The sequence below is a fragment of the Austrofundulus limnaeus genome, unplaced genomic scaffold, assembly GCF_001266775.1.
Source record: "Austrofundulus limnaeus strain Quisiro unplaced genomic scaffold, Austrofundulus_limnaeus-1.0 Scaffold505, whole genome shotgun sequence".
Classification (NCBI taxonomy): domain Eukaryota; kingdom Metazoa; phylum Chordata; class Actinopteri; order Cyprinodontiformes; family Rivulidae; genus Austrofundulus; species Austrofundulus limnaeus.
Window position 1 is genome coordinate 54234 of NW_013952907.1, and position 25028 is coordinate 79261.

At 38.6% G+C, this 25028-nt stretch overlaps 1 protein-coding gene across 13 annotated transcripts in view; it reads left to right on the forward strand.

Moving 5' to 3' along the window:
* The window catches only part of cadps2 (Ca++-dependent secretion activator 2), a gene marked incomplete at its 5' end in the record, with an annotated part of 178988 nt that overhangs the window by 53578 nt on the left and 100382 nt on the right, over positions 1 to 25028 (forward strand). For all 13 annotated transcript variants that reach the window (XM_014025857.1, XM_014025862.1, XM_014025858.1 and 10 more), the window contains 1 exon segment: positions 19955 to 20142. In XM_014025857.1, the coding sequence (XP_013881311.1) occupies positions 19955 to 20142 (188 nt within the window).

A 25028-nucleotide genomic window follows, 5' to 3' on the forward strand; every position in this document is an offset into this window, starting at 1 on the left:
CTGTAAGAGAAAAATGTGGTTGGGTGGAGTATGTGTGTGTGCGTGTGCGTGTGTGTGTGTGTGTGTGTGTGTGTTCAGGCCCTGAGGGCTCGGTCACACCGATTGAAGGGATAAACGTTCTAATCAATACTTTCCAAATAGGAACATGACCCTTATGGACAACTGCTGTGCTGCCTGAATGGGAGAGAGGGAGGGGGAGGAGGAGGAAGCCTAATTAAGTGTTTGGGTGGGGGAGTGAAATGAACGTTTTTGTGTTGTGTGCAACTGAGCAAAAATCATGATCCCAACGAATGCATGTGTGTGTCCTCTTTAACAGAGTGCTCTCCTCAGAAAAACCCAACAGAAAGACGAGGAGGAGGACAATTTAAAAACATTTCAGACCCAATTTACTTTAAATTTACATCTTGACTGTTTGACTCTCAGCTACTACCGCATCAGATTTTAACTAGCGTAATTTATCTGTGAAACTGACAGTTTCTCTTGGTTGTGGTGGCCATCTTGAATTTGTTTGACTGTACAAGTTAATCAGTTGTAGATGTACATCTAACAAATACTTCCTGAAAACTTCACTAGAATTCAGCCAGTGTTCCATAAATAACTGGATAAAAATTATTTGGTATTTTAATGTCAGCTGGTTGAGGCGGCCATCTTTAATCAGGTTGACCTAAAGAGTTAAGCATTTTTATACATCCAATGATTACTTTCTGCAATTTAAGAAAAATGTGTCTACTTGGTCATGAGATATTTTGGCGACTAAAACACACAAACTAAGCAAGAACGTTTTCATCCAACTTCTTTCTGTCATGAGCGTCCATTAAAACATAAATATTCTTACTTCATGTTCCACAACTCAACAAAGCATTTTTTAAATCAACTGTCAGTCAGGAGAAATAAAATAAAAAACAAAACTATTCACTAACCAGAAAAATAAATTGCGTTGTTAAACTGTAAAGTAATGTGTACACGACTCCTAAGATGCGAACAAGTCTGCCATTCCGGCTGAACCTCTGGAAAACATTTTAAAACTCCCTCAATTAGATGACTTCAACAGGAATTGTGTCAGCTGGGTTTAAAATCTGCTACAAAAAAATGGGGAAATTAAAGAGAAACATGCATGAAAACCATTTAAGAMAAAGCTTTGGATGAACAACAAAAAGTCACGTTTTAAACAATGAAACAAAACAATTTTTATATCTAATGCAGAGCAAAATTAGATCACTCTTGCATATAAACGGAGATATTAGCTGATAAAAATAATAAGTCAGACAAAGCACTGTAATAGTTTGAGGATTATAAACACAAAGCTGAATCATCACTCTGCTCTGGATAATGAGATCAAACTGAAACCGTTTAGTGCTGAAAAATACAGACTGTGTGAAGGAAACACTTCCACAGTCACTGACGATATAGTGAAAATTATTAAAGTACAGTAACATGGAGTTAAATACAAACGACGCTGACATTTTCAGCTGTCTAAGAGTTTCTGGAACACCTGCCTTTGCACGGTGCAAGGAGAGGTAGAGAAAAAAAATCGCAGCAAGTAAAGACTCTGACCACACTTAGTCGAAAAACAAACTTTGTTAGTTGACCAACACATTTTACTGAAACAAAATGTTTTACTGGCCACATAATATAGATTTTAGTAAACTAATCACTAACTAGGTCCTTGTTAACATTCAGATTATTGTCTTATTAACTCTTATATAAACAGCAGGTAGTAACTATAGCTCTAAGAAGACCACTTTACTCTCAGACCCCTTAAATACTAATTCGATGTCCAAGAGTTTGAACGCTCAGAATGTAAACAACTCATCCAAAAGATCAAGAATCATCAGGTCAGCATGCTAATTTAGGTAGAATGGTCTAAAAATATGACTTTAGGTCAGGACATGAAGAAATTTTCTGGTCTCCTTAATGCTACACTATTTATTATAACACACCTCACTATGTACCAGGCTGTATTATCTGTGTAGTTAATTGTTCTGTTTCTGAATAACATATTTTTACAATGAAAATACTAATAATTATTAATTTTCTTGAAATAATCTACTAATTAAACATCTAAAATCTCCACACATTTCAAGGCTTACCTCATTTTTTAAGGCTGGAGATTAAACCAAACCAGAAAATTTTCAACCAATAACTTTTAAATGTGGCTGAGAAATGTCTCGTGTTATTAATACTCCTCTCCACTCATTGTAGTGTGGATTTGGAACATATCAACTAAAACAGCCACCTGTTCTTTTCTTCAGAGCATTAAAAACTTATCGGGCCAGTGAGGTTGGAGCGGTCTTTCTGGATTTCAAACAACGCTTCATGATGTCTTGTCAAAACTCTCTTGTTTTTCAAACAGAGCCCTCTGCTGGATGAAATCACTTTTATCTAATAAAATAAAACTGTAAAAAAAGAAAAAAAACTTCACTGTATCTTAACTGCTCACCTAGGGTCCCTCAAGGCTCTGTATTGGGGTTTTTTCAGTCTTTATGGTAAAAATTTACCAAATGTTTGTTCAAATGTAAAATTATTCTCTGTGTAAATGATACAAGAATGTATACACATACTGATGCCAGTATACGAAGCTGCTGCTGTGTTATCTGCAGCCATAGTTCCAGTTTCTCACTGCTTTAAACTCATCTTTACATCTTAATACACATCAGTCAGTAAAAACTTACAAACAATGATCTTATCTCTGTCTTATGACCTGGCCCCATGCAACAGAAAACGAGATAAAACCTCTCTAGTCTCTCAAAAAGACAATCAAATCTTGGACAGGCAACCTTTACTTGTTCTCTGTTGTGATATCATCAGTAAGTTTAATATTCTAGACTCTGAAAAATATTGTTGAGTTACCCATTATGTTTTTAAGGTTTAAATTAACTTTCCCCCACCTTTAGATTATTCTATGCAGAAGTATAATCCAGAATAAACACCAGAGCTTGAAATACAAAGGCTTGAGGACTGCTCAGTTAATTCTGGCACATTTACATTCATATGTTATACTATGTTGGTTAATGTAAATTGTCCTAATTCAAGCGATTTAAATTAAAAACATTATTTTGTCTGTTAATAGTAAAGAGTAGATGTTAAATATTATGATTCTAATCAGCTCTGCCCAGTATGTGTCTTATGATGTACAAATAAAACACATAGTTTTTCTGCCTTAATAACATCCAAAGATAAAATATTTTATGGAACAAAAAATCAAACTTGTTAAGGTCAAAGAAATAAAGAACGAGCTCTTTTTAACTTAAAACATGTTTCTTATTCTGAAGGGAGAATTTGCTCCAAGCTGATTCATTAATAGTTTAATTGAATACCCAATAATTTAAAATATAAAGGTTGCTTTTTTTCTGACCTGCATGGATTCCTTCTGTAAACTGTGAAAGATGTATTGTTCTGTAGTTTTAAGGTTCTGTTTTAGTTTTCAGTCATTAAATTCAAGGATCAAAAAACTTTCAACCTGAAGTTAAACTCCACAAAAAAGACACCAACATTTTGTCAAAATGTGTTAAACATTCATTATCCTCCACTCAATAATGAAATGTGAAAATGATTATTTGATGAATATATTATTAAATGAAACATTTTTTTCCACGTATGTCAGAAAAAAATTATAAAAAGACACCAACACCTTGTAAATGATTTTTTTTTTACTTAATAGAAACAAAATTTGTGGTTTCATTCAAAATTAGTTTCAAATTGTTGCATTATTTGGTTTTACAAACCAAATAAAATAAACAAATTATTAAGTATCAAACAATTAATGATGTCGCTTTGAGTGAAACCTCGCCTTTGAGTGGAGAAGACGTTTTGAGGAAGAACAATATTAATTGTTGCTTTAGCTTTAAAAGCACTTTTAGTTTAGTATTTTATTACTTGAAAAGGTCATTTTTTGAAATGTTAAGGGAAAAAAAACAAAACCTCTACAGTTTCCTCACAGAGGTTTCAGTCTTGTCTTTTGAGTGGGCTTCACAGAAGCAGGTGTGATGCAGGTGAAGGTCTGCACATTTTTGCAAGTCATTCACACAAATAACAGCTTTGATTTTCTGAAACTTGGCCTCACGACTTGTTTACAGTATAATTCAGTGTGACTGCTACAGAAAAAAGACCCTTTTCTCACACTTTGAAACCTTCAACTAGTCTCTTAACAGTCTCAGCCCAGTGAGCTGTTCCCTCAGACACTGATGTTTTCAACAATTCACACATTCTGTCAACGCTGAGATTGTTTGGATCTGCTAAAACCCATGAAGTAGTCCTGGTAAACTCAGTGCAAACAGATTTTCTGCAGTGCTGATAGAAAGAACTTCTCCTGAACACAGACTCATGAGGAGTCATGCTGGCTTGTGTTACTGGCTTGTCTTTAAAAGCAGTCAAACGAGGAGATGTTCAGGAGTGACATCTGGGCCTCTTTCATTTGTCTACCTGCCTCACCAGGACTCCTTCTAGCACTGCAATTAGACCAATCCATTCACACTGCCCATCCAGATTTTCTCTTCTCAGCCTTTTGTGAATGCCGCAGAGCTATTTGTTCCAACCTGAGCCTCTTTTCACCCAACGCTCTGAGAAAAGCCCAGCGCCGAGGCGTGGGAGACATCTGTTGAGAAGTGGCTTGGATTCATGTCACGGACCAGGTCAACCCTTTTTTTTTTCACAAAGAGTTCAACCCAACAACAACAACAGTAATTAGGCAGAAATGTGGGGAGTGGCCAGAGCCCACACTCCTGCAGTGTAATTCCTCCTCAGGAGGAAGAGTTTAAATATCTCAGTAAAGATGGTGGGAGAACGCCAAGCAAGACCAGAAACAGATCCAACAATGGTTCTGATGTAGATTTAAAGGGTATCTGCCTGGTTGGACATGTCCAGAAAGGGAGGGCCGGGTCCTGGGTGGGAGCTGTGGGAGTGGTTATGAGAGGTTTCAGAATCATGTCATGAACATGAATGTCTTCAGCTCTTAAAAAGACATTTTCATGTTTTAAATCAGGGGTTCTTAACCTTTTTGACCTCGGGGCCCAGTTTGTTGAACATAAAGTGGCACGAGGCCCAGTCAGACATTACCAAAGTATGGATCAAAATGATAATTATTCTAAATCTTGGTTTAATGTGTATTGTATTTACATTATAACTAAATTAAATACACTTACATTTGAAAAGTAAAACTCCTGTCAAATAATCACAAGACATGATTATGACAATTTTTTATATTGTAACCTGCCCATAACAATTATTTGAACAAATACAAAGATCAGTCAACAGACCACTCAGACTTATCAACACAAAAATATTTTAACATAAACAATAACAAAAATAGACAATTCAATAAATAAAAGTGTGGGCATAAAATAAATGAATAAAAAATGTTTAAATGTTTCAAATACAAAAATGAAAGTACAAATGAAAATTTAGCCTTTTTAAACTTTTGCATGATAGAAACAGAAGCTGCTGTTCATATTAGTGACAAACAATAATAGTAACAACAGCTTTTTAACAAGTTTAAAGTTTCTTTAAATACATTAAAAATATTTAAAAAATAAACTACAAAATATAATTTGATAAAGTGCAAATTAAAATATAGATGTATCTGCAACTGTATTTGATAATGTTTTGAACTTCTAAAATACTGCATGGTAGAACCAGAGGCTGCTCTTCATATCAGTGACAAACTTTGGCCTTTTTTTTCTTTGGCCTTCATACATTTTTGCTTCTACTTTTCAGTTAAAATAAGTTTCCATTTTCGTCAGGTATCTAAGGTTCTTGTTCTACATATTAAAAAAGTTGTGAGTCACATCTGAGTGGCACACTACCACTACTAGTGGTGAAAAAGTGTATTGCATCTTACTCAAAATCAATGCGGTCACACGGCCCTCTGCGGCCCAAAGTTAAAAACTGTTGTTTTTTTGAGGCCCTCAAGGTGGCGCTCGTGGCCCACAATTAGGCCGCGGCCCTTAGGTTAAGAATCTCTGTTTTGAAGTGTTTGGATCTGTTAGGACATTAAGTCTAGACTTAATGAAACCATCAGATAGTAAATATTCATCAGTTAATACTTTAAATGTCTAATAGACAACATGGTTGTAAAGGCCTACCATTAGGTGAAGGAATGCCAGAGTTTTAGATTAAAATATCAAATGATAGTTTTAATCAGTTTGGTCAAACCTTGAAAATATCCTTATAACGTGTGACAAATCAGACTCAATGAGCTGTGAGTCAGCTGCTAACACACCAAGTTTTAGATCAGTCTCTGTAAAACTGTTTGAACTTTGACCATGTTTACGTTTGCTGAGGTCAGCTGGCTGTGGGGGCCATCTTGAATTGGTTTTGCTCCAAACCCCATGTCAGACTCAAGAGTGACTTCCATCTGGCCTGGTTATGGTTTATATATACTGTATATATAGTTTTAATTAAGTACAAAAATTGCTTTTAAATCAATTAAAAATGTTCATTATAACAAGATGAACACATTTAAAGGTGATGGATAATAATACTTGTCCAGCCCCTGATCTGTTGGCTTTAAGTAACTGTGGTCCCCTGAGCACTTTAGTTGAACAGCCCTGTATTAATGTATCAAAAAAGCTGCTTTAAAGGCAACATTGACCATAAACTACATCTCCCATAATGCATGTTGATTATACATGGGAATTCCCTGTGGGAGAGTTCACAATTCAAGACTTACCACAACTCAACAGTGAGTAAAACTCACTTTTAATAGTATTTCTGTATTATTTATTTCACATTTAGTCAATTGTACATGTAGTACTTTTGAGTGTTCATAAGAAGACGTGTTAAAACACTGTTTCTATACAGGAAATACTGCATAGAGCTCAGTTATTGTTTGTTAGCGGTGCTCAGGAATGTTAGTTGAAGATAACATGAAATGCTGAAGATAATTATAACTGGGCCTTTGTTTGAGGACCACCACTGTGCTCATGTGGCCCTCAGTTTGTCAGATGTGCAGTCAGTGATCAAGTCTGAAATGTTTGATTATGATTTGGCCAGTGGTTTATTAGATATTTTGCTAAAAACACACATGGGAAAGTACATTAGAGTCCATCTGTTCCTTTTGGCATTGAGCATTACTGATATTTTACTGCTACTTTGAAATAAAAGTCTTAAAGAGACCGTCAAATGTCTGATGAATCACAAATAAATGTCATAAAAAACTGTTCAGGTCTTGTTTTTGCTTTGATATCAGACTTTTATAAGAAGACTAAATACAAGATGTTTTATTAAGTATAAAATCACATCATTAGCAGCTTGTTGTCATCACAAGAAACAGATCCCCACCCCTCCTCCTACACACACACACACACACACACACACACACACACNACACACACACACACACACACACACACACACACACACACACACACACACACCCTTCTTAAACCACTACTTAGTGAAGCAGGGGAAATGGGTCATAGGGTGGTAGAGAATGATCAGTGAAGTGGACAACATCTGAAGCCCAATATTTACCTTTAATTCACAAGTCTGTGACCTACTTCGGTTTCCTGACAGCCTTTACTTTTAGGATGTGAAAATGTCTTTGTCTCTTGTCTTCTACTGTACTTGTGGACAATGATGCGTCCTCGCCTCTTTTCAGACCCGTCATCCTGAGCATCCTGACTCCAGAACAGCTTCATGATGTCTCTAACATCATGAGGGGTAAAATAATTACCCATGTCTATGCATGCACACAGTTCCAACTCCCACTGCTTCAAGTATGTGCTAATTAAAGAAATGTGCAGAAGATGAAGGCTGGATTCACATGAAGGGATCATGCTGACTGCTAGATTAAATATATTTACCTTTAAGTGTATTTATCATCCAGGATTGTCTCGTAAACAAACTTGACTTTGCGTTTGCATTATTTCTGCAAGATTTGGACCTCGTTCACACCAGAATGTGTTTTTTCTACAGGGGGAACAAATGTTTCTGTTTCTGGACATGTTTCTATCCACATGAAAATATTGAAAATGAGCGAAACTGCTGTACAAACGACACCCGTCCTGTTTGTGGGGGTGGGCACAGATCATGAAGCAGACATATAAAACGTACACAAATCTTTTTCTTCAAACACGTTAGAACACATGATGATGATGATGATTCACATAATCTCACTCAGGCTGTGCAGAAAATTTTACGTTTCTCAATTCACGCTGCTTTCTGTTATTCTGTATATTTAATATTCTTTACAAGGTATTTGTATATTTTCACACATTTAAAGCTTACTGAGCTGTTGATCCTGTTTAATGTGAACAACTTGAGGAAACAACAGTGGTTTTCTGATATTCGTTCCGTTTGAAACAACAAAATGTTTACACAGTAACACAGTGTTTGGTGAAACTGCTGTACTTTTCTTTATCCTTTATTTATTTGATTAGGACAATGCAGATTAATTCACTATAATTTCCCTTCATGTGATCAATAAAGTATCCTTCGTTCATTCATTATCACAATTCATGGCAGTGTAAATGTGCAAGAATTAACACAATAGCTAAATTTCATCCTGTCTTAGACAGTTAAAGCACAAACAAAAAACCTTTACTATACAATTCACAAGACAAAACACAGTTTAAAAAATTTTAATGTGCAAGATAAACAGAAAAAATACCCTTAAAAACAAGATAAATGTAAAGTAAGAGGATTAAACAATCTAAAAAGAAGATAAAACAATCTAAAACAAGATAAAAAAAAAAGATTCTCCACACTAAGCACATCATGAACACACGTAACTGGTTCAACCAATGCTTAAGTTTCTTTTTTAGTTGTGTAGTTTTCACTGTCTCTGATAGAAGCTGGTAGTCTGCTCCATGAATGTGCACCTCTGATCGATGCTACCTTCTGGCTAAACTGTGTTCTGCGCCTCATTATGTTGCGTCTCCTCTAGTTTGTGCTCTCGTTTTTATTTTGGATAAAATCACCTAATGGTGGTGGGGCAAGCCCATTCAAAACGTTAAAAATAAGTCAGACATCATGATGCATTTGATAAGAATCCAGGTTTATTTTTTCATTTTTTTGTTGCTGGATGTTGAAAATTAAGCAGCACAAACATCACTCTGCTGTCTGCCATTGTTACTGTTCTGCTCAGAAAAACTATTGACTGCAGTAGTACTAATGTGGTACACAGTTATTTGTGTAGTATTTACGAAAAGCTGGGTTCATAAAGCCTGGTTTATAGTTGACGCGTTGAACACAGCGTGAGGGGGCACGCGCCAAAAGTGACGCAATCACGCCGTCCCCTGCCCTGCACGTTGGCCCTGCGTGGTGTCCCGGGACAAGGTTGTGCACCTACGACTTTGTGTAACTCCACAAACATTCAAGCTGTTTGTTCGTCAACCTTTTGCTGTCCTGTTTACAAGATTTCATAAGTAATAAAGTATACACACATATGCATGTCCTTTTGGAGAATACTACAACAATGTAAACATCAAGCGTAAACACCTCCACTGATGGCAGGGGTGCGCACACAGAAAGTGTGGCTATGACCGAGCCTTAAAGTTTCAGTTTCAGAGAAAATGTCAGCTGTTGTTGTGTACAAGAGCAGATGAAACCAGCAGAAATGCTACAGTTAAACTCAAACAGCATTCTGTAAGCACGTCTGAAACTGGACCGGATGGTTTAGGTACACTGAGAACCAAACCCGGGTCTGATTGGAGGATAACTTCTTCCCCACAGAGCCAGAGACGGGTCTGAAGTGTGGTATAATGCCTTTTTATGGACTAATCAATAATTTCTGATTGTGACACATCATGTCAATGACAACAACTTCCTGCTCTTACTGTGAGTTTTTAGAAAGAGTTTTCTTCTTCTGTCCTGTTTTATCTTAAAAACATTGAACTAATCTGACATGGAGATGTAAGTTGTTCTTCTCTTCAGATTAGGAACTTGTCTGCTCAGCATTTATTGGCTTTCAGGGTTTCATCTAAACCTTCTCATCTTGTAACCTCTGTAAAATAAACCGTTTAAAGCCACGGTGTCTTCATGATAAAGCAACATGAAACGTTTGTTTATTCAGAGCTCTGATGGATAAAACTGCTGAATTGAAACACTCTGTCGTGTCCTGATGCCCAGTGACTCAGATTGAATATTTAGCAGCATGTCTGGTTTTAATTATTTATTCCAAAAGAGAAAAAAGTTTCTGTTGTTGTTGTCATTACAAAAAGACTAAAGTCTATCTGTTTAAGGCAGAAGAATTTTAGAATTCTTGGACCAGAAATTGGTTTCAGAGGCCAAAAAAAAAAAAAGAAAGAAAGAAAAAGAAAAAAAATCTGATTAAAGATGATTCTTCTTCTTCTCCCTGCTTCCTGTGTATGGTCAGGTGACGAGAAGCGACAGGCAGAGGTGCCGGTTTCTCAGAAAGGCCACGATGCTTTGGCTTGTCTCGGGTCGTGCCGTCCCTCAGAGGGGGGGCGGCAGACTCTGGCACTCCAACATGCAGACATGCAGCCATGGCTGATGGAAACCTAACAAGGCAGTCTGCTCGTTAGCTGCTAATTGAGCGGTCAGTGCCAAGACTGGAGTGCGCCATCTGTTTGTCACAGAAGAACATCTTGTCACTTCATGCTCGTCGACAAGCCCCTCTCTCTCTCTCTCTCTCTCTGGTGAGATATTAATAGCTCATGCCTACATGGTAAGAGGAAAAAATGAAGACAGAAACTGTAGAAGATGATGAGCAAACTGAAAACTGGAGGGGGTCACAGAAAGGTCTGATGAACAGATATCCAGTTAACCCAAACAGAATTCAGCATTTTGGATAAATTAGGATAAATAATATAACTAAAGTTGTCAAATTTAGTCGTTTACATCATTTAAGATTTTTAAACTTGTAACAGAAATTTGTTTACTTCATCCAGAGGATGCTACCTCCATCCTGTCTTTATCAAATAATTCAAAATGATGCTAAAGTGACAGAGTATTTTTATCACCCAGCCCTCTGAAAGGCAGGTAATCATGTGTGTGTGTGTGTGTGTGTGTGCATGTGCATCTGTCTGTTAACAATAAATCTAATGAACCGCTGCATGCGTTTTAATGAGCCTTTGCATAAAGTAATCTTTGATTTACAACTAACTTTTCAAGTCAACATGATTCATGATGGCTGCTGCAGATAATCAACCGTAACCAACACAAAATACTGAGCTAAACTTTGGTGAGGTAGCTGAGACTGGTCCCTAAAGCACAGTCAGAGCTCAAGCAGATGGTTCAGGATCTTCATATAAATGTTTGCAATCAGCTCTGTCTTCAACTTAACTTTTAGAGTCAATTCAAACCAAGATGGCCGCCACAGCTAATTGATTTTAACCAACACAAAGATAACTGTCAGTTTTACACTGAGCTAAAATTTGATGTGATTATCTGACAGACATTAAAATCATATACTCTCAGCGGGGATATCTTAGGGTGTTGAATGAGATTGTGAAAATTACTTTCAAGTTTTTTTTGTTTATTTATTAGAATTCCCATTAATCTCTGCGTCAGCAGAGACCACACTTCCTGGGGTCCAACAAAAACATAAAAACACGTCAGAGCAAATCAACCAACACAATCACAAAACAGCTGGCACTAACACCCAGAAACAAAGACAACTGACTTCAACGCTTCAAAAACAAAACATCCAGCTCAAACACTTCAAAAATATTACAAATACAAAAAGACCAAAAAGAAAAACACTCAATTAAATGACTTGAATGAATTAAATATTATTTCATTATAAATAATAGATTCTCTTAGATCTTTTTTTAAATTCATCATGATTATCAAAGCATGATAATCTGAAACTAAAGACTGTATTACCATATTTTATTGCTAAATGATCATAAAAATTGGCCTTTTGATTAAAACCATTCTCTCCAATGACAAAGAAAAATCAAATCTCTGAATATATGTACTGCAACATAAGTGAATGCAAGTATTCTCCACTGACTATCACCGCTCAGAGAGAGTATTATTGAAAAGTTCAAGTCAAGATAGATACAAAAGGATGTCCACCTTTAGTAGTTTTGTTGAATCCATCACCAATCAAAGAAATAAATCAAGAAATTAATTATTTAAAAAATGTGCAAAATTTGCACTGTAGGAAAAAAAAACATTTAATGGGCGTGGCCTACACCATGTGATTCAGTAGTAACCAGGGATTACAAAGACATAAACCAAAAAATTTGTGGCTTATTGAGAACTTAAAAGACCAAACGCAAAGACCTTGATCATAGCGCCCCCTATAGGTGTACATATCTGAATATTTTTCTCCTCTTTACACACAGTAAAGTTACTATCACATAAATATCGTATTACTCTGCAGCTTGGGTTGCAGAATGAGTTTTACAGTCAGACGAAAAATAAAACTAACCTTCATCTTCTGCTGCATATCCACATTGGGTCGCAAAGGCAACAGGTCAAAGTGCACCATGTATAAAAAAGGGCCCAGCTTTCACACTAAAAGTTAGCATATGGACAAAAGTGGAAAAGTACGTACACAAATGTTCAGATGTATCAAACTGTGTGCATGCATGTTTCTGTGCTCCTTTCACTCATACATCCCAACGAATGTAAAACAGACACCTCTCCTGACATGCCTTCATTTAAATATGTAAAATAGATACAGATGTGTCCAGCGTGTGTGATTTTCCTCAGATTCTCTCTGCGTGATCAGAAATGATTTCTAAAAAAATGATGAATTAAATGGAGAATGAGTGAGAAAAATTTCCAAATTAATGGTGGGGTGTAAAAATGTATTTGTCACATGCAAAGGAATAGTGATTGTGTGGGTGTGTGTGCACATACACGTGTGAAGCTGCTGTCTTCACCAGCATATTCTGTTTCCACCTTTACACGTCTTTAATAAATGACTGTAAACACAGAGGAGCTTCTGGGTTTGATAGAACTTAGAACTTTATAAATAGTTGACGTGAAAAAATAAGTCACAGCGCCTCAATAGAGTTTCTGCTACAGGTAGAGGACTTGCATTTTATAACATGAAGTCATCTCATTCAGCTGCATGATTCAGCTCAGGAACTATAATAAAATACCTGATTATAATTTGTTTACTGTGATACTAAAAAACACGCTGCCTCCCGATTATTCTTAAGGCCCTGTCACACTAGACAACTTATGCCAACTTATGAACATTTTAAAGACGTCTACATTGAAGATGGAATTGAAGAAATCAACAGGAAGCTTCTTTTCAGCGTGTACATAATGTAATTTGAACAAATTGATCAAAATATAACTTTTATTAGCAATTTAGACATAAAAATGTTTCATAAGTTGGCATAAGTTGTCTAGTGTGACAGGGCCTTTAGTGATGTCACACTGCAGCACAACAGCTGACATTTTTCAACAAATTGCGCTCAGCTTTATGCAGCTATAAAAGAACATATCTATTGTCTGTTGTGGACCTGAGGAATCATTAGATGAATGGTGTGCATATATTTACACACACTTTTACACATTTGTTTTGATACATCCTGACTTGTGCGTGGAACCTAGCGCATGCAACTTTTTTACACAATACGAGTCCACAGGAGGGAACCCGAGGCATTCCCAGGCCAGAGAAGAAACATAATCGATCCAGAAATTCCCTAACCTGGTAAAAACCAGACCCTGTCCTTCACTTTGCTTCGTACAGAGGGTCTGGACTCGTTGCCTTTGAGAAGCGATTTCTTGCTGGAGGCGTGGCCTCTGTTGAAGTATGTGTGTGTGTGTGTGTGTCGTTGTGAAGGAGGCTAAGCTAAGAAGCTAACCGGAAATCGCGAGCGCTGTAAACAACCCTACTGAGAGGAGAAAATTACCAAGCCGAACATGACGACTGTAAACGAGAGCTGCTGCTTTGTCAGACAAATTTATTTTAATTTAGAAGCCTTATCAACACGGACTGGCTTCATTCACTTCCTCCACTGCCGTATGCTAAACTAACTAGCCGACACTGTGCAAAAAATCGTCATTCAAAACTCCGCCTTCTGTTTGCTGATTGGCCCAGGTAAAATAAACTACAAGCAGACACTGCACAGAAAATCAACGTTCTGATCTCTGATTGGCCCGGCTAAAAAATCTGCCAGCGAAATCATTCTCTATGGGAGAAGTCCCAGACGGAGCAGAGAAGGGAAACTAGAATTGAGCAGAGCTGCGTAGGAAGGCAAGGGCCAGGCTAGAAATTCCCCACATGCCTAGAACACCTCTAAAGGGAGGCATCCAGGAGGCATCCTAATCAGATGCCTGAAAGACTTCAACTGACTCCTTTCTATGCAGAGGAGCAGCAGCTCTACTGAGTCCTGCTACCCTTCAAAGGAAGCTCATTTCAGTCAAATGTATTCGGGATCTCATTCTTGCATTCATGATCCACACCTCATAACCATGGGTGAGGGTTTGAACATGGATAGACCTTTTGGTACAGACCAGTCCAGAGCTTTGTCTTTTGATTCAGCTCTTTTTTCACCATGACCAACAGATGCTGCACCCTCGTTACTGAGGATGAGGCTCCAATCTATCGATCCATCTCCCACAGTGGTTTTAGAGGAACTGATTCTCATTCCAGCTGCATCACACTCAGCTGCAAACCACCCCAGTGCACAATGAAGGTCTTGGCTTGAAGACGCCAACAGAACCACATCATCTGCATCATCAAAGCAGAGACAAGAGTCTGTGGTTCCCAAACCAGGCACCTTCCTCTCCATGATTGCACCTTGAGATCCTGTCCATAAACACTGTAAACAGAATCAGAGACAAGGGACAGCCCTGAGTCCAATATGCACTGAGAACAAGCTCAACTTTGTGCCAAGAAGGCGAACACAGCTCCTGCTTTGGTTCTACATGGACCGAGACACTCCATACTCCTGCAGCACCCCCACAAAATGCCTCAAGGAACATGGTCATAAGCCAGGCATCACCAAATGGCGGATCTAGGTCCGAATCCGGACCGAGTGTTTGGTCTGTCCGGACCTATGCCCTATCTGATAAATTCACAAAATTATATAATAATCATGGAGCATTTTTTCCCAGCAAAAAAACCAAGCAGAAACACAGTTAGGAGGTTTAGAGGTTACGTCTATTACAGTTATTATGGTAACAGTGTTGAGCCAATCAAATCGTTTGTTTACCCTGCACGACCAATGCAGTGAGCTAACCAGAGAAGAGGTGACAACATGGCTTGCTCCAAGATAAGAAAAGTTGATGCAGAAAACCGCTGTTTTAAAGATGAATGGACAGAGAAATTTACATTCATTCTTCCAGCAGGCAGTTCAAAACCTGTTTGTCTCATATGCTCTGAAACGGTCGCATTAATTAAAAGTGCCAATGTGAAGCGCCACTATGAAACAAAGCACGGCTCTTTTGAGCAAGTTATCCGCTGAAGTCCGAGCAACTTGCACTTCAACTGAAAGCCTCTATCTCTCTAGGTTTGACTAGGCTTCCATATAAAAGCAAAAAAAAAAAGTTGTTAGGCTCTGTTTGCACTTCTAAAGTGTACTTTGTTCTGAGGTTTCTTCATCCATCCATCCATCCATTTTCTTCCACCTATCCGGGGTCGGATCGCGGGGGCAGCAGCTTCAGAAGGGAGGCCCAGACCTCCCTCTCCCCAGCCACTTCTTCCAGCTCCTCCGGGGGAACTCCAAGGCGTTCCCAGGCCAGCCGAGAGACATGGTCCCTCCAACATGTCCTGGGTCTTCCTCGGGGCCTCCTCCCTGTTTTCTGAAATAAAGGTTTTAAAATTATTTGCCTGGGACTACTTTTAAATATGGTAAAATAAAAAGTTGTTTACTATAAAGTGTCATTTGTTAATAGTGAAAATATGAACATATCAGATCAAGACCATAAAAGACAAAAGTCGGACTTTTGTTTGGACCTTTTACAAGGCGGAAAGTTTAGCAACTGGACCTCAGTGACTTTTAATTGAATACCCCTGTCATAAGCCTTCTCCAGACACATGTAGACCAAAGAGGCAAACTGCCCCAACCCCCTTAGCAACTCCCCAAGGGTAAAGATCTGGTCCACTGTTCCACGACTAGGACAGAAGCCACAATGCTGCTCTTGAGTCTGAGGGTCGACGATTGATTGGAGCTTCCCTTCTAACACCCTGGAGTAAACTTTCCCGAGAAGTGCAAGACGTGCTATCTCACAATAGTTAGAACACACTCTCTGGTCCCCCTTTTTAAAATTAGGTACTACCACAGGAGTTGTCCCAGTCCTCCATACAATGTTGAAAAGATGTGTCAACCATGACAGCCCCACAACATCCAGAGCCTTCAGCATCTCGGGGCAAATCTCATCCAACCCTGGCGCCCTGCCACAGAGGAGCTTTTTGACTGCCTTGGTGACCTCTGCTATGGTAATGAACTTGTCTTCCCCCAAGTCTTCAGACTAGGCCTCCTCAAAGGTGGACATGGAGGGTGGATTGAGGAGATCCTCAAAGTGTTCCTTCCACCGCTCAGTCCAGATCAGCAGTTCCACACCCCAAACCAAGTACAGTCTGGGACAGGGAACAGTTCCCTTTTCTGAGTTGCCAGATGGTTTCCCAGAACTCCTCAAAGCAACTGAAAGTCCTTCTTCATGGCCTCACTGAATTCCTCTCATATCAGAGTTTTTGCATCTGCATCCACCAAAGCCACAACCCCCTTTACCAACCTGTACCCATCAGATGTTTTAGGAGTCCTTTGGGAAAACCAAGTCCTGAAGGCTTTCTTCTTCAGCTCAACAGCTTCCATCACCACTGTTGTCCACTAACAGGTCCTTTGGTTGCTGCTGCAAGAAGGATGACCTTCAGGCCACAGCTCCTAAAAGCTGCATCTGCAATGGAGACCCTGAACATGGCCCATTTAGATTCCACGTCCCCGAACTCCCCCGTGACATGTAAACAACTAACCCAGAGATAAAAATAAAAGTTAAAGAAAAGAAAATGGGATTATGTGTAAATCTACTAGGAGCAGGTCGTCCTCACCAGTTTTCTGTTTGACAAATTTTTATGACAAACCATATATTCGATGAACAGTGGCTGAGATGAGAGAGTAAGCCAGGTATCAGGGTTTTTTTGATTAATTTTTTTAGGATTGAAATGATTCTCACCTGTTAAGTTTCTTTTTAATTGGTTTAGTTTTGGCTGCAGTTGATCAGACTTTGTCCCTGTGCGTTTATAGAAAGGTAATAGTAGTTAAGACAAAGAAGGATCTTCCTTTTTCTGTTTAAGATATCTTGAAATTGTATCTAATCAAACAATCTCTTCATGTGGCCCTCAGTCCAGTAAGTATCCCCCTCGCCCCCCTCTCTCAGCCTGTCTTCTTTCTCGGGTCACACACCTGGCAGAGAGCCATGGCTATCAGGCACAAGGGTGTGTGTGTGTGTGTGTGTGTGTGTGTGTGTGTGTGTGTGTGTGTGTGGGTGGCATCAGCTCAGTGGAGGTGCTAATGTTTTAATGTGCCTTTCATGTGGAATCTTTAATTAACATGGTAAGTTTCATGCCTAATTTAGTGATTACATGCGAGATAAATGAACTAATGAACATCTCAGGATGTTCCAGTTCTTTGACACCTTTGTGCTTTTTTTAACTCTTGCAGAGAATTTCTAGCTGATGGTTTAACCTTCGCCCTCTTTCTCTGCCTAATTTGCGGTGAAATATTGAGATGTTTTATTGAGCCAAATTGGACTGATAGTGGCTGGAGTCAGTTCACATGGAAACACAAAGCATTGAAGCACCAGTTAAGCACTAAACTGCTCTCTGTTTTGCTCCTGAAATAGAAGTTGACATTTCTTCAACATTAGTGTCGTTCTCTGTGTAAAACCATTTCAAATTGTTTTATTCTTTACAAGGTTTTTTTTCTGCAGTCCAAATACAGATATCACCATGGCTCTTAACAGTTTTCCATTCACTTTCATCTGAACAAATGGTCTGAGAATTAAAAATTTACAGTAAATCTTATTTTCAAGATAGTATCTGACTTGGCTTTGACTCTTTGAGACTGGTTAAAAACTAAAAAATGTCAGAAAATATGTAAATGTTTCTTTGCAGTCTCACTGAATTCTGAACTTTTGCAATCAAATCAGATACAGTTTTTGAAAAACACAACCTTTTTTTTTTTACTTCCAGGCTAACAAGATTTTTTTTCAGGCTAACAAGATTAATAATCCAACATATTCTGCTCTTGCTTAGTATATCAGTCTTAAAACAAAATCAAAAATACTTTTTGTTTGCATTAGAAAGCATGTTTTTACTTCACATTCGAAACACGGACTGGAGACAAATTCTGAGTTCAGATTTGAATATTTATTTGCAGATAAATAAAGCTATACACAACATTTTGGCTAGACTAAAACAGACCTGAACAAGATTTGGTGAATAATTTTAAAAAATAGCACATATTTATACAGTCCTCTTCTGGGCCGGCCACTCCCCTGGGGCAAAGGATCACATTGATAGAGGAAACCCTGCTTATTGAGTGGCTGCCCCCTCATACAGCGCTCCTGCAATCTGATGAAAACAAACTGTCTGCACTGCTAAAACTGTTCATCTAACCAAGTTTTAAAAGCTTATATCCAGCCAAAAAAAAATTATTTCATCTTGTTTTGAGACTGATTTATTAAACAAGAACAGAATGTGTACGATTAATAATATTGTTAGCAGAACACGTAAGATTATTATCTTTTTGTTAGCCTGGAAATTTGATTCAAATTAAGTGAAAAAAATCTGACAATGGAGTAAGACAATTACATTTGGTAACATTCTTGAAATAGGAAAAAATTTGAGCAAAATGAAGTGATTTCAAGGATCTTACCAAGTGAAATTGTTTTTTTCCATTGGCAGATTTTTTCCATTTAATTTGAGTATGTAAATTCACCTTAAATATACAACCCGAGATGACCCATATCACTAGTTACTATATACAGAGTGCACACTAATATTATCATTACACATTAGATTATCAAAAATAGTTCAGACATCTCAATAAAAACATTTACAGTATATGTGAAGTGCATTTATAAATCTGTACAAACAGAATACATTTTCCTTCAATTGGATCTAAGATTGTAATGCTATGTTCACACTGAGCACATTTTGAGCTGCAGGAGCGGCCGGTTTACATGCAAAGTCTATGGTGGACGCACGTGTAGGGGTCTCGCGGCGCATCTAGAGCATTTAGCATGGCGCTCAAGGAAGCGGTAGGTGCGGTTTGAGCATTGATGTGCATGCAGTGCATCCAAAACAGCCAACACTCGAGTTCAAAATTCTGAACTTTTGCTGCTCTACGCGCTGCGTCAACCAATCAGAGCATCATATTTCCACATGACGGTTTCATGAATGTTGCCCACTAACCTGAAACAGACGTGCAGGAGCTCTTTAGCTGAAATCAACCTTCTTTAGTTGATGTTCTGGCTGGAGATATCAGCACCGATGCGGGTCAGTGGCTCATTAAATTGACCGCTGTATTAAACTGAGCTTGGGGGGAAAAACAGTTTGTCAGCTCGCAGTTCCTGGAGTGGCGAAACTCACTGAACAAACCACCTCTAAATTATTTGGTTAATTAATTATCATGGTGAGCGCAACGTTCACTTGCTCTCAGTAAATAAAGCAAAGCCATTTTTTAAATTTCATCTGCCATTAAAGACAGACTGGAAAAAAACCACGCTCCTCCCTCTTCAGACACGCGTCTAGTCTCTGTCCCAGTCTGAAAGTAATGCGTTCAACTTGAGGCGTTGGGTGCGTTTTAGATGCTCAAAACGCTTTTGGTTTGAATATAGCATGACTTCGTTAGATGGACAGTTTTTGCAGTGTAGAAAAGCTGCTGTGCTAATCTTTAAACATAAAAAAATTCAAGAACCAGGACACGAGGAAGTGAAGAACCCCCACAAACATTGTGAAATCATGTGGATGCTGTTCTGTATCTAGTGCTAGACGGTCACCTCACCTTTACTGAGAACATACTGCAGGTACGCACAGATGTCAGAACTGTGTTGTTGTTTATGTCTGCTGTCTGTTCAGGGCTGGTTCAGTCCAGGCCAGGTCTTTGTTTTGGACGAGTACTGTGCTCGGTATGGTGTTCGGGGCTGCCACCGCCACCTGAGCTACCTGAAGGACTTGATGGATTATTCGGAGAAGAGCGCCCTGGTGGACCCCACACTGCTGCATTACAGCTACGCCTTCTGCGCCTCTCACATCCATGGAAACAGGTAAACAGATCAAACCATCACTCTGTGTCTCTGTAAAGCAGTTAATAACAAACCCACGTTCATCACTGTAGACAGAAACACACGATTCTGCTTCACATACTGTTTCTGCTGGCTGGAGGCCTGGGAGGGATCACAATCTGTCAATGCGTAGCTTCCATAGTGTTGAAGAAACCACCCCAACTACCAGCAGATACTCAATGTCAGAGTTAAACTATCAACAGATACTCACATTAACTGAATTTTAGATCCAGTCTTGTGTTTTACACTTTGTGACCAAATTGCAGTCATATGCTTTAAACTGAGAAGTCAGTGTGTCTTATCAATATGGCGCCCTTTTTTCTGCATAAACAAAGCATGTTTTCTAATGTTGGACGTAAAAGGCACGTGTAACCAGGAAGTTGGGTTTATGTACATGTGACTTTAAGAGGGTTCTAGAAAGATACTAGAAATCACAGCTGAATATCCCGCACTGAAGACACTTGTTGTTCACGCAGGAACTGATTTCATGAAATGAGTCAGAAATTCTGAAAAAGGATTTCATTCAGTTGCTGAATGCAATTCAGAATCTTAGGGTGGATGTGTTCATCAGCGGACCCATCCCCACAGCCCGAGAGGGTGATGAAAAATTTAGTAGATTGTTTGCTCTCAAACAGTGGCTCAAAGAAACCTCTGGTTAATAACTCTGTGGGCTTTATCAACAACTTCAGCCTTTTTTGGAGAAACAAACCTCTGTTTAAGGAAGTTGAATTTAGTTTGAATCACTTTAGAGATGAGTTGCTGGCTTCAAACATGGCCTACTTCCTGAACCAAGTTCCCGTTAGAAACAGAAAACGAGAGTAATCAGCTGATATCGGAGAAGCCTCAAGGACAAATGCAGCTGACTGAGACAACGATGGAACCTGAAGTTCAGACGAATGATAAGGAGACTTCTCCAGAACCGGAACCATGACTGGACTGTACATCAGCCAAAATGGTGCAACCAAAAGAGGAGTTTACCCAAACTGCAACTGGACAACTGAACACCTCTTCCTCTTCACCAAACGACCCCAAACTATCAACATGAGGATGTAGAACCTACACCCAGAAGACCATGGATCAGAAATATACTGGGATGATGACAATATTTATTTCTTGGAGAAATAAAAATTTTATTTCTAGGGTTGAGAAATGTTTAGAAGCATTCTGTTATGATGAACAGATGTTAGAAAAGTATTAAGCATTTCAGATAATTTGTTTATAGTTTAAATTTACATAATCTATGTTATGTCGAGAGGGAATTGAAGGCAATTGTGTGTGCTCTTAACTGTATTTTGTAACCAGGAAGTTGGGGTTATGTACATGTGAGGGTGCTTCTTCATTTATTATTTTTTAGGGCATCCAAAGCTGCTTTTTTTAAAGACTATTTCTTTTTTAGGCACAAATAAACAAAATCTTAATTATTTTTGTTGAATGGGAGTCTTAATCCCTGCAGTCAGAAAAATGTTTTAGGTTGAGAAGAGGACTACATCTTTATTAACCCTCATGTTTGTTCTGTTCACCGACATGAACAACGGTTTATTTATTTATTTTAGTTCTCCACTTTGCTCCCAGCAGCTACAACTTAACTCTGTATCCAATAATTAGTGGGATTTGAGTTTTCTCCCTATGTCTTCTCATTTAGTCAATTAGAAAGTTGAAAGATGAGCTTTTTTTTGTTAATCATCCTGTATGAAGTGGCAGAGGGTGGGAGGGATCAGTGAAGCTGGTTTTTTTGTCAGTTTGAGCTGTAATTTGAATAAATGTTCATTCAGGCGCTGCTGGGAGCAGATTAAAATAAAGCTAGTTTGGATGGTTGGCACTCGTAAAGGTGGGAAGAAAAAAAACACAATAGTAGAAGTCTAATTTTCTCTAGAGTATTTATTCAAAAGAGAAGTCGTCAACAAGGGAGAAGTTAACTAATACGCCCGACAAATTATAACCTTGTGCTTTTGTTCTACAAGATAAAACCTCAAATGGAGTTTAGAACTTGGTTACAAATGTATTTTTTGTGATTTGATTCTCTTTGTCTTGTTTTGCTGCGAGGCATGTGTTAGGACTTGTGAAATTTCAAGCAGGATTTTTAATCTGCTGCAGAAAGTCTCCAGTTTCATTCGATTCATTTAGTTTCAGCTTTAATTGAATTTGTGCCAAATCTGAACAGAAGTCATCGCAGAAAGACGGAACCAGTTCAGCTCAAATCTGATGCAGATTCAGTGGTTTCTTAAAGCGTTTTGCCTCATATTCTACAGTTAGCTCGTTAATGAATCGGACTTGTTATTTCTTACTTTTCAAACACCTGAAAGGTTGAACAAAACATGACCAAAACAGAAAAACGAGCAAGCAAAATAAAAAACAAGTAGTTATGAAATGGCAGAGCAACAACATGATTCAGCTCTCAGTTGTGATGCAGAGCAGGTCCAGATGATCAGCACTTTCAGGGTTTGGCAATGTTGACACAAAAATGTATCATAAATAATTGTGACATTTAATTCAATTCAATTCAACTCAGTTTATTTATATAGCACCAAGTCACAACATACGTTGTCTCAGGGCTCTGTACATAAAACAGAACAATCTGAAGAAGAAACCAGCAGATTGTGTTGAATCACTTCATCACAGTCTCCCATCCTGAGCAAACGTGGAGAGGAAAAACTCCCTGCTAATCAGGAAGAAACCTCCAGCAGAACCAGGCTCAGGACAGGCGGCCACCTGCCATTTAGCTGGTAACAATTACTGTGACAAATAATAGATGACAATAGTCGACATGGTCTTGGTCTGCCTTTTCTGGCTTTCCTGGTTTATGTTTCAGGTAAAATAAATGAGTTCGTAGAGTTGGGCTTAGCTGCTCCATGCTGTGTCACACTGCACTAATTGGAGTAATTACAAAGTGGCAAATATTTGTTGGCAGTTTTATTGCTGATTAATTGCAAATGATATGATTTTGCCCAACCCTGCGGTTGTTATAAAATAAATCAACAAAACAAAGAAATAAAAAATAATAACGACTACTTATTTTTTCTTTTTGATTTTCTACCTGGATTACTGAGATGCATCAGGACAAAACAGAGAAATGATCAGTTCAGTTCTTATTTCCTCCACTAAACTGAATATTTAAGTTGTGAAGGAAGGAGCACACCTGAGCAGGTAGAAGGATGTTGAGTCTGATGTGAGATCAGGATTAGAGGAGGAGGGTGCTCTCCTCCTCCTCCTCCTCCTCCTCACCTGTCAGCTCTGATCTGCTCCTCTCCGGCTCATCAGCACCACGCTGGCTCTGAATGTGAAAGGCACTTTAACCTCCCCCAGCCCCGGCTCAGCGCACAGCCAGCTCCTGTCTCCAGAGGAGCGATGGGGAGGAGGAAAGTGACACTTCAGAAGGCCCGCCGCTCAGCCTCATCTTCTTTCCTCACCTCGTTAGGTGAAGTGGCGTCCACACCAAGTACTCTGCCACGCTGCTCTATGAGCTTGACTCGTGATGACTCCTGTCAGCTCCCATCAGCACTAAACAGTCAGAGGGTTTGGTGGCTCACACCGGCGGATATGATGCTTATCCTTTTCAGTCAGGAGGAAACACATCAGAGACAAACATCCTTCAAAGATCAGGACCTGCACAGGGAGCAGCCTCAGAGGATCAGCTCATCCACGTGCCTGAAGCCTAACAAGCTCTGTAGCTGTTTCTCCTCTCTGTCCTCGGAGCAAACTACACACGGTGTTTCTCACAGCTCACACTGCATTTAGCCTCTCACCAGCCCAAGATCACTTCCTGCTGTGATCTGATTCACCGGGACCTAAAGCTGGGACTTTATCATTTGGAGACTCTAGTCAGCTTTGTTTGTTTTGATCAGAGGAAAAAACGTCCTTCCAAAACAACTAAACCGATCTGAGTAACCACAGTCACACCATGTGAGACGATGTTTCAGTTCTGTTTGAAAGATTTGTAATGTTAAACTCTGTTATAATGATGCACTTATATGGAACATTAAGACTTGTGGGATCAATTTGTATCTGATTTGTTTTACACACAGTAGCTTCTTGACAAATTTATATACTTATTATGTAAATTTGTATTGAGTTGGTATATCTCTGCACTCCCTGTTTATAATGAACAATCTAAGTCATCCAGGGGTTTTGAATACTTTTTGTTGGCAGTGTATAAATAAATATACATGTAGACCTAGCACAAAATAAGTAAATTAATATTTGGTAGATTATTTATTTGTTGTAACAATGCTTCTTGACAATCAGTCTTAAATCAGTCAATTGATTGGCAGCACCAGACGCTCAAAACAAGAGTCAAAAGAAATAATAAAATAATCAGTTTGACAATCCACATACTAAGTTCTACTGCTCATCCCACAAATGCGTGTTCCTTACAAATGTGACACCATTTAAAAGGTAAATTAACAGGCTTTTCACCCCTACAAGATTTATTGTCGAGAAGCATTTTTGAACTGATTTACCAAACACTAATTTACTTTATTTTTTTCTTAGTGTGTGTGTGTGTATACTGTATATATAGTCTTTTTTTTGGGGGGTGCAACAATACATGTACCTGCATCGAACAGTGCTTTAGGTTCAATACACACTTGTATCGAACAATACAAATTTTTTTAATTTATTTTATCAACTTGTCTTCTGAAGATGCTCTGTGTTAAAGGATCAGTGGATCTGTGTTCGACTACTCCACCTAGGCTGCATTTTTGAGCGCAGGTCCACTGAGAAACTTGCTGTTTCAGCAACATTTAATTTAAAAACTGTACTTTTGAGGTTAAACAAATGTTCATAATTATTTTAAATAAATTACAAGTTAAAAGGGGCATGGAAATTTCTATTTTTGTATCGAAAAAATATCGAACCGTGAGACTAAAGTA